The 18,612-nt window shown below is 54.3% G+C and overlaps 1 protein-coding gene across 1 annotated transcript in view; it reads right to left on the reverse strand.

Annotated features, from left to right (window-relative positions):
* Positions 1-18,612, reverse strand: part of MEGF6 (multiple EGF like domains 6) — a 71,243-nt gene that overhangs the window by 6,528 nt on the left and 46,103 nt on the right. The window contains exons 5-25 of the mRNA XM_017831150.1: positions 15,313-15,438; positions 14,359-14,481; positions 13,857-13,979; positions 12,157-12,294; positions 11,576-11,698; positions 10,937-11,059; positions 10,661-10,831; positions 10,321-10,452; positions 10,035-10,163; positions 8,323-8,451; positions 8,057-8,191; positions 7,612-7,746; positions 5,286-5,411; positions 4,241-4,372; positions 3,699-3,827; positions 3,195-3,326; positions 2,748-2,876; positions 2,040-2,168; positions 1,422-1,550; positions 1,009-1,137; positions 695-823 (exon numbers count right to left, since the gene is read on the reverse strand). Coding sequence (XP_017686639.1) covers positions 695-823; positions 1,009-1,137; positions 1,422-1,550; positions 2,040-2,168; positions 2,748-2,876; positions 3,195-3,326; positions 3,699-3,827; positions 4,241-4,372; positions 5,286-5,411; positions 7,612-7,746; positions 8,057-8,191; positions 8,323-8,451; positions 10,035-10,163; positions 10,321-10,452; positions 10,661-10,831; positions 10,937-11,059; positions 11,576-11,698; positions 12,157-12,294; positions 13,857-13,979; positions 14,359-14,481; positions 15,313-15,438 — 2,751 coding nt within the window. The remainder of the gene's footprint in view (positions 1-694; positions 824-1,008; positions 1,138-1,421; positions 1,551-2,039; positions 2,169-2,747; positions 2,877-3,194; positions 3,327-3,698; positions 3,828-4,240; positions 4,373-5,285; positions 5,412-7,611; positions 7,747-8,056; positions 8,192-8,322; positions 8,452-10,034; positions 10,164-10,320; positions 10,453-10,660; positions 10,832-10,936; positions 11,060-11,575; positions 11,699-12,156; positions 12,295-13,856; positions 13,980-14,358; positions 14,482-15,312; positions 15,439-18,612) is intronic.

An 18,612-nucleotide genomic window follows, 5' to 3' on the forward strand; every position in this document is an offset into this window, starting at 1 on the left:
TCTTGGTGTGCTGATACGTGATGAAGTCCCTGTTGCTGCTCTGAAGGCCAAGAGCCTTTTCAACACTTCCTCATTGGAAGGGGATTGCCAGGGGGTGTGTGTCACCTCTAGGGATACAGCAGGCACAGGAACCACCGAGGGACTGATGTAATGATCTACTGGGACTTGGGACCAAAGCCAGGCCCTGAGGGTCAGTGTGAAACAGGGACACATGGAAGGAAGAACGGAAAGGAAATGATCCTCTGATGCCCTTATAATAAATGGGAGAGAGGAAGATCCTCACTTGGCACTTAGGTTTCACCACGGAGGATTGCTGTCCTGCCTTCAGCCCCACTTGGAACTGATGCCTGGGGGTCTGGGCCCTTGGGAACCCCATCCCTCTCCCACCAGCTGCTGTGCAGCCTCTGTGTGTGCACCACCACTTTCAGGACAGCCTCCAGAGGAAAGGAACTAGACAGGGTTGGAACCGGAGGATCTTTAAGGTCCCTTCCAACCCCAACCGCTCTGCAATTCTATGGAAGGAGAAAGCACAGTAGAGGGCAAAACCAGGGCACCTGACAGCTCTCTGCAGTGCTGAAATCGGAATTTTATGTCTTTGCTTAAGCCCTCCCTGGCCCCCAGACCCTCCCTGTGCAGCACTGGGTGCTGACACAGCCGTCGATGCCCACGGCCAGGCCCCCCCTGCCCCACTTACGGCTCTCGCACTTGTCCCCCGTCCAGCCGGGCTGGCAGAGGCACTGCCCCGTCCGGCGGTCACACAGCCCCCCGTGGTGGCACTCGCAGCGCTGCTGGCAGTCGGCCCCGTGCTGGCCCTGGGCACAGGCTGGCACAGGGGCACAGGGTGAGACACTGTCCTGTACCCACCGCCCCAGCTCCCACCACTCCAGCACCCACCACCCCACTCACACGAACCACCAGCCCCTTGCACCCCACCCCCGGCCCTCGGAGCAAAACCAGTCCAGACCAGGACACGTTTGCCCCGGGGCTGGTTTCCTGGCTGCTCCTCACCCAGCTCGCAGGCCAGCCCGGTCCAGCCCGTGGGGCAAGCGCAGACCCCCGTGGCCGGGTCACACGTGCCGCCGTTCTGGCAGAGGCAGCGCTGGAGGCAGTTCTTCCCAAAGGAACCCGCCGGGCAGGCTGAGGGAAAAGGAGGACAAACGTGCCAGTCAGGGCACAGCTCAAGGCAGGCACAGCACTGCAGCAGCCGCCAGAGCCATGGGTGGACAGCCTGGTACAAACCAACACTGTTATTGCTGCAGTGAGAGGAGCCCATGACCCCCCTGAGGCTGCTCAGCTGCCCACAGGATGACATTTGGTAAGAGGCAGTGGCATTCCACCCCAGGAATGGCACTCCACCCGCCCCAGGGAATGGCATCCCTACACAGGCTGGCAGGGGAAGAGGCTGGGTTGGGAAGCATTACCTTGCTGGCACGTGGGTCCCGTCCAGCCGGCAGTGCAGAGGCAGCGGCCGCTGACGTGGCTGCAGGTGGCATTGTTGAAGCAGTGGCAGGTCTGGCTGCAGTCCTGGCCGTACCTGTTCTCCTGGCATGCTGAGGGGGAGCAGAGCAGGCAGGACTGTGAGGCAGTGGGTGGGAATTACAGCAGCCAAGCTCCTGCCAACCATCCCAGGGGCTGGGAGAGGACCCAGCGCTGGTGCTCGGCTGCTGTGTGAGGTGGTCTTATGGTGCTAAGGAGAAATAATGTGTCCTACAGGTGATGACACCCTGACACTGTTATCATCAGAGTTACATCCTTTTAATCTATTTAGAAGCAGTTTTGCTGAATGCCCAAGCCCTCATTGCATCCAACCACAGTGTGTTCAGCCAGAGCCTCCCAGTCTGAATCCAAATACTCCTCTGCCATGCAGAATTAAACTCCACCCAGAGAAAATCACAGATGGGGAACAGTCACCCAAACCTCTGGTTCCTATGACCTGGCAGCAAAGAGACAGCACTGGCTCCAGAGTGCCCGTGGAGGGCAGCTCTGCCTCTCTCCATCCCACCCCAGCACAGAGGGGGGGCCTGGCCGCAGACACCCACCCTGGCCACAGCGGGGGCCGGTCCAGCCGGGGGGACACTGGCACTGGCCCGTCACAGGGTCACAGTGGGCACCGTTCAGGCAGTCACAGGTCTGCCGACACTCCAGTCCGTAAAATCCATCGGGACAGGCTGTGGAAAACAAAGGAGAAATCCTCACAAAATGACTATACAGAGCTGGAAACCTCCCTGCAGAAAAAGTGCTTCCTGGCAGCCTTTTTGGCTGATATAAGGCTGCACTGGTGTGGTGCCACTGTGAAGGGCTCCCTCCTGGCAGGGCAGCAGATATTAGATCCATATCCACTCTGGACATTCCAGGTACAGGACAGAGCTGTGGTGGATCAGGAGACGAATGCCATGAAGTTCCTGACCACCAAGAGACTGCACAGGCTGGTGGTGGGATCCCTGCACCAGGGACCCTTCCAAGAGGCTGTTCCAAGATCCTGTGTGCAACACGTACACACAGGGACCAGGGCAGCTGTGCATCCACTGCATTCCCTCCTTTTTTTCATTTTGTTAGTCTTTTTTTTTTTTTCCTAGCCATTTTCCCTCCAGAATTAAAAGCAGAGACAGCAGCTTGAGGACATGTGGTTCACCCCATGACCATCCTGAGGGATTCCCTTTGCTGTAACAGGATAGTCAAGTCAGACAGGGAGCACAAACCCTGTGGGATGGAGGTGTGGGTCATGGTCTCCAGGTGCAGGTACTCACCGTGCTCACAGAATGTTCCTCTCCAGCCTGGGCTGCAAGTGCAGGCCCCGCTGACATGGTCACAGGCTGCCCCGTTCTCACACTGACACTGGTGCCGACAGCTCAGCCCAAACCATCCTTCTGGGCACTCTGGAAAGCAGAAGGAAACGAGACTGAGGACCCTGTCCTTTCCAGGGTCCCAGGGAAGCTATGCTATGGCAGGGGACCAGGTTCTGAACGGAGTAAGAGTATCTGGCAGCTGCTTTTTTATAACGACCAGTGGGTTCTACCCTGCCCCTTACAGATATGTACCCACGTCACCCCACCACCCTCGGGATGGAGCCAGTCTGGCATCAGGACTGGGAGGGCATCACAGCCCGGGCATGGGGACTGGAGCGGACCGATGCCTGTCCCTGGAGCACATGTGCAGCAGCTGGCTGGGTGTAAGGGCACAGGGGCAGCACTCACTGTGCTCGCAGTGGCCGCCCGTGTACCCGGCGTCGCAGAGGCACTGCCCAGTCTCGGCGCTGCAGCTGCCGTCGCTGTTGCTGCAGTTGCAGGCGTGGGCACAGTCGGGGCCCCAGTGCCCCACGTCACAGGCTGGAACACGGGAGGGACCCCATCACTTGTGTGCCCCACCTGCTCGGCTTCCACGAGAGCACAGAGCGGGCACAGCGCTGCCCTCCCGTCCCTCACAACGTTCCCTTGGGCATAAACACAGCTGGAGGTCCCTGGGCAGAGAGCCCAGGGGGACAGCGAGGGCGGGTGCCACGCTGGCTCACATTTGATGTGAATTCACTCTGCAAACCGGCCTCCTGCACAAAGGCCAGAGGCACCAGCTGGACAGAGCAGAGAAAAGGAAAGGATTTTAGAGAGATTTCCCTGGCAGAGGCAGAGCACAAGTATGAGAATGGAGCAATGACAACACAGATTGGCACAGCAGGTTAGTGTGGTCCAGGAGTGATGCTGTACCTCTCTGACAGTTGTGCCCCATCCAGCCAGGTGGGCAGCTGCACATCCCCGTCACCGGATGACAATGTCCCTCGTTCCCACAGCTGCAGCTCAGCTGGCAGTCGGAGCCGAACCAGCCTGGAGGACACACTGCCAAGGGAAACAGGGACTGAGTGCAGATGGCTGCTGGAACCCCATCCTGACAGACCTGAGGGCACCGTGGTGCTTGGGCAGAGCCACAGGCACTGACACTGGTACTCTGAGCATGGGTGCTCAGCTCTGGGCTGGACAGGACAGGGGACTCATCTGCCTCCCTTTCTGCTGACGTAGAAAGAACCCCTGTGGAGATGGGACTAGAGGGACTTTAAGGGAAGCCTTGGGACCCATGCCCCAAGGAATGAGGTGACAGAGATGTGCCCAGTGCTCAGCCTGCTCTGCTGAGCATGGCAGTGTCTAGTCCACTGCTGGGTGCTCTGCTGGCTGGAGCAGGTCCACCAAAATAGCCCTCATTCCAGCTGGAGATGGACATCCCGGCTGAGGGACCTGCTGCAGCCCACACTCACCGTCCTGGCAGCGCTGGCCGGTGTAGCCGGGCGGGCACACACAGGCTCCTGTGGCGGGGTCACAGCGGGCGTCGTTGGCGCAGTCGGGGCAGATCTCCTGGCAGCCCGGCCCCCAGCGACCCTCAGGGCAGGCTGGAGCATGGCCAGAGAGAGAAGAGAGCATTAGGATCAGAGCCCAGGTGGGAGAGGGAAAAGCCTGTTTTCCGGGTTTCCTTTCTCCTTCATGCAAGACGTGGACTTTTGTTCAGCAACACGTGGCTACTAGAGAGCACAGCATGGCTTTGCTTGTTCCACAAACAGTGTGCAAGCCCTTGGTAAGTGCTATTCTGAGCTCACTCCAGGACTTCCATGTCAATTTTGGATTTGCATCCACTCATGGGGAGCTCCAAGGGCTTCTCTCTGGGAAATGGTGTTGCTGGCACAGGGTTCCTGCAGCTGCTGTCACACCATGGACAGCACGTCAGTGCTCCCAGACCTGCTGTGAGCTGCACAGGAGAAGCAAAAGGCTAAGAACTGCTAAAACCAGGGCAAGAATCCTTCTCCAACTGCTCCTAAGCTGCTCCAGGGCCTGGAAAAAAAGGCAGCTCGAAATGTATGGTAAGCACTGTGCATGTGTGGTTTTATTGCTCAGCCAAACCCTTCGGAGCAGGACATCTATATGTGACTAATGCCTTCCAGCTGCTGTAATAATGTACAATCATGAAAAAGCTTTTAATTTCAGATTCTCTAGTTTTCCAGCAGCTAAGGAGTAATCTGGTGAAGGCAATTAAAAACACACATTGGTAAAGGAAGATTCCTCTCCTATGTTAAGGACTGCAACAACTGAAAATATCTTCATCCTTTTCATTGTGCTTCCCTCAGCTTCGACAGCAGAGCAGAGCTGGCCCAGGCTGTTGTTTAGAATTTACCATCAAAAGCTGCACTTTCTCTAATTTTCCACGAAGATTATTCTAATTGCACTGCATATTTTTGAAACTAACTTTAGCAAAAGCAAAATATCAGCTCTACACCCAAATCCCTCCCTCAGCACGTCCGCTCTGCTCACCTTGGCCGCAGTCGTGTCCCATCCAGCCGGGCGGGCAGTGGCACTGCCCCGTGCTCGGGTCACAGGGAGCTCCTCCACAGGCACAGGGCCACCTGCAGCCTGCCCCAAACGTCCCCTGGGGGCACTCTGCAGGGAGAACAGCAGGGTGAGAACTGCCCCCCCCCCGAGATGCCCCAGAGGTTTTTACCAACCCAGCCCCACAGCTCAAAGGAGTCTGCAGGGAATAGCCCGGCTGTGAGAGGCTCTCACGCTGCCAGGGAGGACTGTGCCTGTGATTTAGTGGGCATGGTGGTGCTCTGTCAAAGGCTGGACTTGACAATCTTGGAGGTCTCCAATCTGTGGACAGGACTCTGCAAAATAATGACTTCCCAAGCCACTCTGTTCTCTCTGGGCTGGGGTGCAGAACATGGAGAGGGGATCCCCAAACTGAACCACCTCTGACTTTTGTAAGATCCTGTGAGGGCTTTTACCTCCCCACCTGAATGTCTACAGGATCTGGGCACCAGGATTTTAAGAAGCAGCCAGGTTTGCAGCAGGACACTGATGTAAAGGAAAGAAGGAGCATCCTCATCCATATGAGGAATAGGCGCTTTTCCTTCCCTCTTGTGTCCCGTGACACAATTTAGCAGCCAGGTAGTGACGTGCAGACCGAGGGGCTCAGACCCAAAGATCCTTCAATCCTCTCTGAGGCTCCCCCAAGAGCTCCACTCTCCCCAAAGCCAATGTTCTGTAAGGCTTCAGCAGAGGCAAACACACCGGCGCAAACCAGGGAGGAAACGCACACCAGCGCCTCGACTTCCAGTGACACAGTGGAGGTTTTGTTATTCCTCCTCTTTGCTAATTGATGGCAGATGTTTGTCTTCACCCTTTAATAATTTCCAGATCCCAACAACAGCCAACAGCCTACTATTTCTATACAAATATTTGTGTTATTTCCTGTGACTCCCCCCTACAGGCTTTAGCTCCTTTCTTACTCTTTTTAAAAATATCCCAAGCGGGAGCGCCCAGCCCGCCAAGGCGCCGGGGGCTCGGGGGCTCCGGGGGCTCTGGGGCTCCGGAGGCCACAGTGTCCCACCACAGGGGGCTCAGGGCTGCCAGACCCTGCCAGGGACACAGCCCTGCAGGAGCTGCTGCCTTCTCTCCTCCTATGGAGCTCTGGTAGCACTTGCATTGGGATTTTTGTGACTGCAGCTCTCGTTCTGACCAACAGCCCATGTTCTGTCGGAGATGGGGCTCTGCACCATCACCCTGTGCTGGCAGATTAATGAGGCTCACAGTTGTCATTTCTGGGCTGGGGTGATAGAGTGCTTGGCTAAACAGCAGTTAGTGCAGCAACTCCCAAGATGCTTGAATCCAAATCCAGATTCTGGCCACCGCCAGCCTCTCCATGCAGTGTCTTCTACTGCAGTCTGTCTTCAAGTGTGGACTCCAAGAGTCCAGCTTTTTGCATTTTCTGTGGGACCCAACCAGCTGAAGTGGATTCAGGAGGATCCAGCCCCACAAGAGCAGGAGGAGGTTGATTTTTCAATCTCTGCTCCTCTCTGTGGTTGGCAGAAGTCATTCTTTTCCAAGCACTGTGTTCATGTTTTGTAATCACCTCGTGCCAATGACTCACTGCCTTTAGGTTCACTCAAAGCACCTTTGTCTGAACAAAGTCAAGCATTCTAAAACCCCAACCACCCCAATCATCCCCAGGATCTTGAAATCTGCACCCTCAGAGCCTGAGTGTTGGACACTGTCAGACACACACAGAGCTGGGCAGTTCAGTCACCATCCTGTCAAGTGGCCCTGCATGTGAAGAGCACAAAACTGCTCTGGCAGGTTCATACAGAGGCAGAAGTTTAAATCCTAATGCAAATTAAATGTAAAATCCTCTTTTGCACTTGCAGATCAGAGTTTCAATATGTAACAGAGAACGAAGCAGAAAATGTGATAGTGTTGTGCTGAGCACAGATTGTCTGGAAGGGAAAAGACATCAAGAGCAGGGAAAGATAATCAGATCCCTATCACCTTCATCTACCAACACAGAGATGTCCAAGTGGCAGGATGAAGTGAGACCCTGTTCTCCTTTTCTGAATCAGGGTCATTTTGCATGAGGAATCCTTCCCCCCTGCTTTAAGGAGACAGCAGCATCTCCCAGACACCTGCAGACGGCAGCTCCCATGGCCTCTAAAGCCTCAACCTGCCACTCACCAGATCATCTGCTGTGGACTGGGGCTCTCAGGGGATTCTGGAAGTGCCTTTGAGTTGCTTTGTGAAGAAAAACATGAGCGAGAACGGTGAGCTTGCAGCATGTGCAGAGCTGCCCTGCATGGCCCTGCCTTACCTTGGTCACAGTTCTCCCCGTGGTACCCTGGGGGACACTCCTTCTGGCACTCTCCAGTGACAGGGTCACAGGACACTCCTGGGGAGCAGCCACACTTCTTCTTGCAGCCATCCCCATAGTAGCCAGGGTCACAGCCTGCGAGCAGCCACAGTTCAAGAGAAAGGTCTGGAATTACTCCTTGCCCCAGCAGAGCTGCAGCCCCACGTGCTGAGCACCCTCCTGAGCTCCACCACCAGCAGTTACAGGTGTCCCCACCCCACACAGGTCCTGGTGACAGCTGAACGTGACCGAGTGTGAGCAAGGTGTGCTCCCAAGGGAACGAGAGGTGAGACAGCCCAGGAGGGCAGAAAGCAAGCAGAGCTTTTCCCCCCAAAAAATAAATGCGGGAGAAAGAGGCTGTGGGAGGAGGAAGGGGGATGCTCCAGGAACACCCCGGGGCACTCACTGGTCTCGCAGCGCTCCCCTCGGTAGCCGGGCTTGCAGTGGCAGGAGCCGTCCCTCCTGTCGCAGTCCCGCGTGTGGGGCTGCACACACCGACACTCCTCCGAGCAGCCCGCGCCGAACACCCACCTGGGACAGGCTGGAGGGAGGGAAAAGCCGGTCAGAGACCCAGGGCAAGGCACAGAAACCGCCTCCCAGGGACGGCCCTTCCCAGGGACGGCGCCCAGGAAGGCTGGGATCCGAGGACAGCGAGGATGAGGACAGGCATACCCAAGTGGCAGTACCGGCCGTACAAGCCAGGATCGCACAGGCAGGCTCCGTAAATCCGATGGCAGCGACCCCGGTTGGCACAGTTGCACTTTTTCCTGCATTGTTTCCCAAAAAATCCTTTAGGGCACCCTAGTAATAGAGAGAGATTTCCTGGGAAGATGAGCCAGTTTCAGATGGACATTTGGCTTCCAGTAGAAAAACACACCAGAACCAGAGCTGTGTGAGGCCAGGGATGCACCAGGGCAAGGGATGCAGGCAGGGTGAGACGACCAGATTCCCTGTATCTGCTCAAAATCAGCTGGCCCTGTGCAGTGCAGGGGATGCCACTTGCTGCCAGTCCCTGCACTGCTTCCAGGGCACCCATCAGCTCTGCACTCACCAGTTACTGTGCTGCTGGGCCAGAAATAACCCACCCACAGGGCTCAGAGGGGTCAAGGCTTTTCTGTGTGAGAAAGTAACCCATGAGGCTGCTCCTATTGATAAGCCACAGTGATATTTGCACTATTAAGGGAATAAAATTATTATTTTTTCTCTGTTATGCAAAAGATCTGGATATTGGAAGCACATGGCAGACAGGCTGTGTCAGCAGAAGACTCTGGCCAGCAGCTGCCCAGCAGCATGTGCCTTCTCCCTACAAACAGAGGAGCAGAGGAAATGCCACCCTGGGACAACAGAGCAATTCTGCATCGTTTATTTTAATTTTACCTTCCTGTTTTCTCTCTGTCCCCCTCAATCACCCCCTTCCTTCAGAAAGGAAAGGTCGGGGTACCTCATGTTCATTTACATTCTGCTTCCATCTCCTTCAGTAATAGTTCCCATATGCTCCCAACATGTGACTGAAGTCCTTTTGTCTGCATCTCTGATTGTCTCCCTCTTTCTGGGTTTTTAGATTATGTCCTCCAGATTTTAACCCTTTGGGAGAGAGAAACAAACCCCACCAGCAGTGACACCTCCTTTGGGTACTGTGGGTAACTACTGTCATCACAGCTTTTCAGGACTTCAGGTTTTTTTCAGGGGAAAATACCTCCATGGTTTCCATGGAAATTTACCATGGAAATTGTGGTTTTGACATTCTTTTCTATGTCTGCCCCTGAATGTCCCATGAAATACAGATGTTGGCCCCCAGTCACCACTGAGTAGCGAACAGGGACCGCAAAGGTCTTCCAGTGTAAAGACAAGCACACTCCCCAGAGCACTGCTCTGAGGGTGAACAGTCTCCTTTACCACCTTTTCCTTACTAAAATGACATTTTTCCACACAAAACTCAGTGACCCACAGAGTCACATGGAGCAGGGATGTGTTGGAGCAGCTCACACTGGGACGGTTCAACAAGAGTGTTGAAAGATGCTGTCAGTGAACAGCTACAAGGGGACCAGTGTAGGGCATCCTGTGGGAAACGCTTTCAGGCTTCAGAGAAGCACAACTGGGACATCTGAGAGTGGCATCAGAGATGGCCAGAACAGCCATTTACCAAGTGATGGCAAACCCTCAGCTAACACACTGAGAGAACCAGAAAAGGACCACCTCCACCAGCTGGGGAGCAGCACTCACAGCTGGCACCCCGGGAACTTTTCCTTATGGAAAAGCATTTCAGGGAGAAAAGAAAACTGCCGGGGAGGGTCCCGGGTTTGGTGTGTGACTTCGGGGCCCCACAGAGGTGCCATCCTGCCTTTTGGCAGCAAGGTGAGACCCCCCACGAGCGCTGTGCTTACCGTCCTGGCAGAGCTCCCCGGCCACGCCGGGCGGGCAGCGGCAGGCGCCGGTGGTGGGGTCGCAGGAGCCGCCGTTCTGGCAGCGGCAGCTCTGGCTGCAGTTGCTGCCGAAGGTGCCGGTCGGGCAAGCTGGGCAGGGAGAGGCAGACTGGGCTCAGCCGGCGGTCCCAGCCCCCCAGGGCTGCCCCAGCCCCCCAGGGCTACCCCAGCCCCCCAGGGCTGCCCCCACGGCAAACCCGGGGCAGGGGGAATGCGGTTCCCTCGCCGCTCCACCAACACCACTCACTCTGGTTGCAGAGGGTGCCCGTCCAGCCCGCTGGGCAGTCACAGCCGGTGCCCTCGGCGTTGCAGGCGGCTCCGTTGGCACAGTCCTCGCAGGTCAGGCTGCAGTCGGGGCCGAACGTGCGCTCCAGGCAAACTGCAACGAGAGGCACCGTGGGTGAGAACCCCCCGAGGCTGCCTCAGCATCCCTGGGAGTTTGGGCAGGGAAACCCCTGTGTTCCGGTTGCAGCAAAGCCAAACACAGGAAAGGCACTCGACAGGTCTGGGGGTGTGTTCACCCAACACAAATAAACTCTGAAGAGTTCCAAGTATGGCATTGGCCCCTGCTGCCCAAAAATGCCCACCGAATTTCTCTGAAAGCGTGTGCTCCCCTCTTGCTTCCATCTCTTCCTCCTCCTCCTCCTCGTAGTCGTCGTTGAAGAGCTGGGTGAATTCATCTCGCAGGATGGCGACGTGAGGGATCGGGCGGATAACGGGGCGCCGACCATCCAGAGCTTCCACAGTGTCCTCCAGGGCTGGAAAAGGGGAGGTGCAGGGCTAAGGAGCTCCAGGCCATGCGGTCCTGGCTCGGCTGGGTGGCAGAGGGGAGGTGCCCGTGGCCCCACGGACAAGGCACTTACAGATGCAGCTCCTTCGGTCTTCGTCCAGCTTGTGTCCAATCTCACAGCCACACTGGAACGACCCTGGCTGGTTCTGGCACGTGTGTTCACACCCCCCGTTGTTTGAAGAGCACTCATCCACATCTACAAAACATGGGAGACTCCGGTGTAACGGGAGCAGTCCCCCTGTGCAGGACAGGGGCCTGGACATGCATCTGGCCATGCAGCAGTGAGCAGGCTGATGGCATCCTCTCTGCTAAGTATGTGAAGCCATCGACTCTAAATATGGAGTGAAACCACTTCAGGGATTAGGGATATCTGGGTTTCAACATAAAATGTGCTCCATTTCAGTTGCCGTCTACACTAATTGTGTTGAAACAGGGGGGTGAGTTTGGCTCTTCCCCTGTGAAATGTCCTTGAGAGCTCTGGTAGTGAGAACAACTTATTAGGGGGATTTTTCCCTACATTCTTCCTCCTAAGAAAGTGACTCATCAGAGAGCTGGCAGGAAAACTGGTATATGGGCTGGGAGAAGCTGGAAGAAATGCCTGGCTGCTCGCAACCAGGTAGGACAATTTCTTGTTCTTTTAATTAAAAGCTTCATTAGTCAGTGTCTCAGCAGAGAGGGTTTGCTTGGAGCCCAGTGAGAGGCTGGTACTCACCATCACACCCACAGCCATCCGTGCTCAGCCTGTACCCAGCATGGCAGGAGCACTCGTAGCCCCCAGGGTAGTTGTAACAGTCTTGGTGACAACAGTGAGAACCAGTGTCACACTCATTGATATCTAAATAAAACACAAAGGGTGTTAATACACTGTACAGTGGTGACAGGAACTGTTAAATTACTCCCTGACCAGTTCTGGTGAGCTTTTACTGAGCCAAATGCCAAGCCAGTATTCCTGAGTTCCTCTTGAATCATGAATCCTCAAGGTCTGTGGGAAGTTCACTGTGGTTCCCAGTTTGAGACTGTTTTTACAGGTTTTTTGTGCTTACATACAAGGTGATCCCAGCTGTAACACTGACTCTTGCTTAGAGCAGTTTCATCAGGGAAAAACTAATTAGTTTGGAAATCATAATTGCTGTCCAAGTATATCTTGAGTGGAGGCTTGAGGATGTCTCCCTTCACATCTGTTTCTATCCTCCTTAGCCTGTTTGTGGTGCACACACACAGCAGCCAAGAGAGACCCTCAGAGTTACCTGAGATGTGCCTGTAACTCAAGGTCTGGACCTTTCCCTGCCTTACCAGTGCATGACTTCTGGTCCTCCTCCAGCCGAAAGCCAAAGTTACAGGTGCACACTGGGCCAGAGCTGGTGTGGTGGCACACATGGGAACAGCCCCCGTTGTTGGCTTCGCAGCTGTTCACAATCTCCATCTCTATCCCTGGAAAAGGCAGACTGGTTAGGGCCCCGTGTGACACATCTGGCCTGTGCCTGCCCTCGGTGCCGCGCCCCAGCCAGCTCCTGGCACCGCATCGCTGCTGAGGAGGGGGATCTGCAGTGGGAAAGGATGGAAATAGCTCTGCACAGAGGCCACTGCTGGGCTGGGAAGTGGAGTATAAAAAGAAACCGAGGGATCTCACGCAGCCTCTTAGGGACAGAGCTGTGGAGCAGGCTCTGGACAATCTCTGGGATGAACAGGCTGCGGATGAAACTGCTCCTGCTCCTGCCAAGCTGCAGCGTGTGCTGCCAACCAAAAGTTGGCTCAGCCTCAGAGCAGAGCTGTTCTGGTGCCAGGGAGAAATGGGAGCAGCAGAACACAGCTAACTGGGGAAACATCCAGATGCCTACAGCGAGAATCGTTAGTTCCTGACATGTCAAAAATGGTCGGCACGAACATCAATCGCAGCCATAGATCATCCCAGCTTGGCAAGGGTTCCGTAAACTTGTCTAGTTAATTAAGCTTTCTTAAACTAAAAGGAACTTGTTTCACGGAGTTTGACTCAGTCCTGAACCTCAGGAAAACAATTTCTGCCTTCAAGAACATTGAGTTTTTCATGTGTTCAGACCCAAGGAGGATAAAGAAAGGCAGCTTGATGCTTCCCAATGGATCTGTGCTTGTCAGAAACAAAAGATGTGCCACAGTGGAGGACTATATTCCAGAGTTCACATCATGATTATCATCCCTTTCTTTCCCTTTCTTATTAATGCAGCACAAGCAAGGTTTTGCACAAAAGAAACATGCAGAAAGGGCAGGGAGAAGCACTTCTCATGTGGGAAGGCTGCTTTGTTCTGTAGTTGGCCCCAGAGCAGTGTCAATGATCATGGTGTAAGACCAGCCATGTTCCTAGGAAGGGAGTTGTGTACATCTTTAGACTCTTAAATACCATCTCATCAGCCTGGTTCCTCACAGTGCTCTGTGTGATGCCTTTCAAGACTCATTTATGGCCTGCAAAGCCTTAGCCTTGTGCCCTTGGCAAGGTCCAGCTGCACAGGTGGAGCATCAGAGCTCCCAGTAACACCAGCTGCCAGCACTGGGACTGCCCCTGTGGTGTACATCTATAAGGGGCTGCTGGTGCTGATAGCTCTGGTTCAGCCTGTCCTGAACATGTCCAGCTGAACGAAGCTGCACGGACAGCCTGGCTCACTCTTGCATCACAGTGTTTATTTCTTTCCTTGATGGGAACAGATGTGATCCCTTCACTGGCCCAATTCCTCCCCCAGTGACACATCTGCAGCTGACTGAACTTGTCCAACGAAGTCCCCAAGAGCAGAACTTGGCCTGTTTGGAGCCAAATGGCCCCAAATCAATTGCCTAAACCGGCTAAAGTAGCTTCATGATGACTTTTAAGCTCAGACCAAGTTTTTTATCTTGGTGGGGGAGTAAACAGCCCCAAAGCTGCCTGTGAAACTCTTCAGCAAAGATTGCTCTGACTTGGCCCTGACAGTTCAGGGAGGACAGTGACAAACACGTGCAGAGGCCGCCCCGTGTCCCGCAGTACTCACGGTAGCACTGCTTGCCATCCGCCCCCAGCTCGTAGCCCGGGTTACAGGTGCACTTGAAGGAGCCCCGTGTGTTCAGGCACTGGTGTGAACACATGGCCAGTCCGGTCAGGCACTCGTTCACATCTGTGAGAGGTGAGCAAACAGTGAGCAAGGCAGGCTGAGCCATAAACATTCTTCCAAAGGGACTGCTGTTACTAACTTTTGAGGTTTTTTAACTGGTTTCTCGCACCCTGAATTCTTCACTGGGGTCCAGACCAACAAAGACACAGTTAAGAATTCAGAATTGCTGAGGGGTCCCCAAGGAAATTGGATCACATGAAACTGGGGGCTGCTGCAGAGAGCTCGAGCAGGGCTCCTGGATGGACCCCAACCAAGCGATCCCTGCCATGTGCATCCCTCTGCTGTGTTCACACAGAACACCCCCCCAGCCCCTGCGACACAGGAGTTTCCCTCCGGGGCAGGAGGGCAGGAGGGCAGGAGGGCAGGAGGGCAGGGCACTCACCCTCGCAGGCCTTGCCGTCGGGCCCCAGGCGGTAGCCGGGGTGGCACTCGCAGCGGGCGCGGCCGCGGTGGCCATGGCAGCGGTGCTGGCAGCCCCCGTTCCCGTCGGCACAGGGGTTCCTCACTGCAGGGCAGAGCAGAGCAGACAGGCAGCATCAGTCCACACACACCCCCTGGCTCTCATGGCTCTGTGGGAGAACAGAGCCCCGAGCAGCTGTGCCCGGCAGAGGAGCTGCTGTCTGTGAGAGCCTGTTCTGCACCGGGCAGAGAATCCCTGCTCCTGCCCCTTAACTGCTCCATCGGGCAGGAGGATTTACACGGTGAGAGATCCTGTAAAACCCTCCCAGCAGAAGCTTGGCACGGGCACGTCCCTCTGCAGACATTACGCAGCAAGTGCTGGCAATTTGCTCCGAGTGCTCCTACCCAGAGCTTTGCCAACCTCTGACCTGCTCCAGGACCGGGACAGATGCTCCAAACCCCTCCAACTGCTGCGTCTGTAATATCCCAGTCGTTCCTTCTCCTTTAGCAACTTCACAGCTAAAGACTTCCCCCCTCCTGCCTCTTGAATGACTGCTGCTATGAACGAGGAGATCAACCTTGTGCTCTGTCCCCTTTGGCTTCTCTCCCTCCTGAGCCAGGAGCAGGTCAGCCAGAGAGCTGTCTCCAGGCTGAGGGAGAGGATCCCATCCTGCTGCCACACGCTGCTGATCCTCCACTCTCACAGCAGCCTGTGCCTTCAGACAATTTCATTTTTGTTGGCCGCGCTCCTCCAGCTCTTCCTATCCCTTGGAATAAGCTGCAGGATATGTCCATGACAACAAAACACACAGAGTTTTTACTGGAAACCCCCCCAGTCTGATCTGCTGGACATCTGAGCGTGCCGGTGTGTGCTCCCTGTCCCTCAGCTCCCAGATGGCAGCTCTGCCCCCCTGCCCCCCGTGCCCCCGGCACTCACGGACGCAGCGTTTCCCGTCCTCCTGCAGCTGGAAGTTGTGGCGGCACTGGCAGCGGTGCTGTGCCAGCGTCACCTGCACGCAGTCGTGCTCACAGCCACCGTTGTTCAGGGCACAGGAGTTCACAGCTGCGGGGCAGAGGGACACAACATTTGTCACAAAGAGAGCGGCACCCAGATGAGCCTCCTGCGCAGGACCAGGGCAAACTGCACACTGTTAGGATGTAGAGGATTTAAAACTGGGGCACATTCAGCCTGTGCTCAAGCTACAAGTTCATGGCCAGCCTCACAAACGAGAAGTGGGAGGTGTTGCTGCAAAAACCTGTGGGCAGTGCAGGAGAGGCCACTCAGCCCTGTGCCAGAGAGACCCTCAGGATGGGGACCCTGTTCTTTCAAGGCAAGATCAGTTCAACAGTGTTGGGCAGGAACTTCAAATAATTCTTTTTCACCATAAGAGGTCCCATTGCTCTCCTGGAAGGTGAGACCAGGACACAGGGGTCTGGTCTAGGTCCTGTGCAGCATTACCTGGCAGGGAAGCCAGGACCCGGCACGTTTCCTGCCAGGCACCCACCCTCTCCAAAGGGCCCCGTGTCAGCGAGCAGGTTTCTCATGTCAGCACATTATTGCTGGAATTCCCATCACTCTGTTCCAAGGCAGTCACTGCAGGTGCAGTGCCACAGCCAGTTCAAATCATTACTGCCCAGGGAGCTGTGCTCAGGCATATTCAGGTTTTCCTGTGATAAAATGATATGGAAAACTGAGTTTCTGGTTCTGTGATGAGCAGAAGTCCCATAACAACCCTCAGCTCGGGGCTCTGACCCAGATGTTCTGTGTGAAATCTGGGACACGTGGGCTTGACCAGCAGTGTCACCCAGCCAGAGCACCCAGACATACACCAGCCAGAGCTCTGATTTCATCCCAAGTGCAGGCAGGGAATTGAGCTTCCCAACTGGTGTTCCTGGCCGTGCCACGGCGTTTCTGTGTGGCCTTGCGCAAGGAGCCCAGAGGATTTCAAGCAGTCAGAAAACAGAAGGTTTTGCCTGGGCTACAGCACAAAACAGACCTCATGACCCAACACGTGGACTCCTTACAAGCCTGCTATCATTAATCAGGCCTGGAAACAGCCTTCTCCTCCCCCTCCCTGTTCCTGTAGTCTGGGATGTCTCTGCAGGATAAGCAGAGGAGCGGGATGTTTAACTGGGGTGGGTGCACCTTTCAGTGAGCCAGTGGGTTGAGCCTGCCTGCTTGTTTTACTGCAGCAGCATCCATGGACTGCCAGATAAGCCATCGTGGGGTAATTACACACCTCCACAGTGATGAAAATCTCCTCTTGGACCACTGACTGTCTCCTGAGTTAATCCAGCTATTCCTTATCCACTGAGCATCTCAGCGACAGCTCCAAAGAGAAGTGCCCCTTGTGGGAATTGGGAAATTGGCCTTTAAAGTCTGTTCTGTCTCTTAGGAGCCACCAATCTGTCACAACATGCTGCCCACCACAGCTGGGTGAGTGGGACGGGCTAAACCCGGCCCTGGTCTGGGATGGAAGTCCAGCCCCGGTTTCCATCGGCAGAACAGTACAATGAGTTGTGGGCTCACACATTTCTAACCTATTTTTTAAACTCCAGTATAAACTAATGTGCTGGCTCTGAGGAATCTTATGAGAAAGCTAAAAATACCTCTAATGAAAACCATCTTTCCCAGGCTGATCCTTCAGGTGCTCACGGTGCCCTCCGCAACCTCCGGAGCTTTGGAAGCAGGCGAGCCTGGAAAGCAGCTGCCAGAAAAAGTCTCTGCTTGTAAAGCACCTCTGATTCCCAAGGCAAGTTGGGTCTGTGCTCTTGTACATTAGTGAAAACAAATATTTGGCTCAGGAGGAAAATAAAGGGCAAAAACGTCTATTTTCTTTTTTCTGCACACAGTTCCCCTGCAAGAAATTACGCCTTAACTTGGAGCGGCAGAGCGCTCTCATTTCAAACATTATAAAACCCCAACTTCCCATTTTATGCTTCTAATTAACTGAACAACATTTGGGGGAATAAAAGCAACTTCATAGGGTCAAGGTTTTGCCATACACAACCTACGGCTGGAGCGAGAACTCGGGGTTTCTGTCAGTTGTGCTGACATTGTTTCCCTTAATCCATTTGGAAGGAAACAACAGAAACACGGGACGTTCCTGAAAAGTTCTGGGTCAGAGTTACACTACTCAAGCTCTAGCAGAGATGGGTGGTCATTTAAAAATATTCCAATATATTAAAGTGTTTAATAACATATATTCAAAAATAGCCATAAATAATGTGCTTGTTAGAGTGCCTTTTTTAAAAAAAAAGAAGTAAAACAACGCTGATGCCTGCCAAAACATTCCTTCATCTGGGAAAAGCACTGGGCCAACGTAGAACAAGCCAATGCATCTTACATCTAAAATAACCTCCCAGGATGCAGTTATTCAGATGAATTTGAAGTCTAAATAACAGCCTTTCAGAGTGGAAAAAACTAAAGTCTGGATTCTTCTTCCACACAAGATTTCAGCAGAGAGAACCACTGTAATGCTGGAGAGCTTTGTGCAGACTGCTAAGAGAACACAAAAGGTAAAGGAAGCAGTGAGAGTGCAGGGGTCTCTCAGAGTGTTTTCCTCCCTCCTGTGTTTCTTTCTGTGTCACCTCTTTGCTGACAGACCCACTCCTAAAGAGGAACAAACCCCCCAAACCTCCCCTGGAGGGCGAAGGGGCCGGTGCTGTCCCAGCCATGGTGGGGCCACTCCAGACCACTGGGAAAATGGGAACCAGAAGTTCTCCTCTGTCAAGAGACAACTGGCACCACTGGCTCTACGTGAGCCATACAGAGCCAGTGGCACGGGCACGATGTGCAGCCAAGCCACGAGTCCTGTGCTGTCACACTGAGCCACCACGGTGACACTGATGGGCAGGGGGCTCCTGCACCACCCCAGTTGTGCTGAGATGTGAACTAATTCAATAAGAGGCAGAAATAACAAGACAAAACAACTAAAATTGTTTTGGGTGTCTTTCCATCAAAGCTAGGGCCTTACATTCTGGGTCTCCTTAGCTGGCTCCTCAGAGTCACAGCCAGCAGACCTCGCTGCTGGCCTTGTTTTAATTACTGCTCGGGTTTTTTCTGTTTACAGAACCACTCTAAAAATATTTCCATTCCCAGATGCTTTGCTGAGCTTAACGTTTCTGTGACTATGCTGCCAAATCCAGTGTCATCTTGTACATCACACACATTTTTGTAATTACAGCTCAGACAGATTTTCCACAGATGATATTTCAGCGTCTGCGAGAGGGACAC

Source organism: Lepidothrix coronata, unplaced genomic scaffold (assembly GCF_001604755.1).
Source record: "Lepidothrix coronata isolate B3197 unplaced genomic scaffold, Lepidothrix_coronata-1.0 Scaffold188, whole genome shotgun sequence".
Lineage (NCBI taxonomy): Eukaryota > Metazoa > Chordata > Aves > Passeriformes > Pipridae > Lepidothrix > Lepidothrix coronata.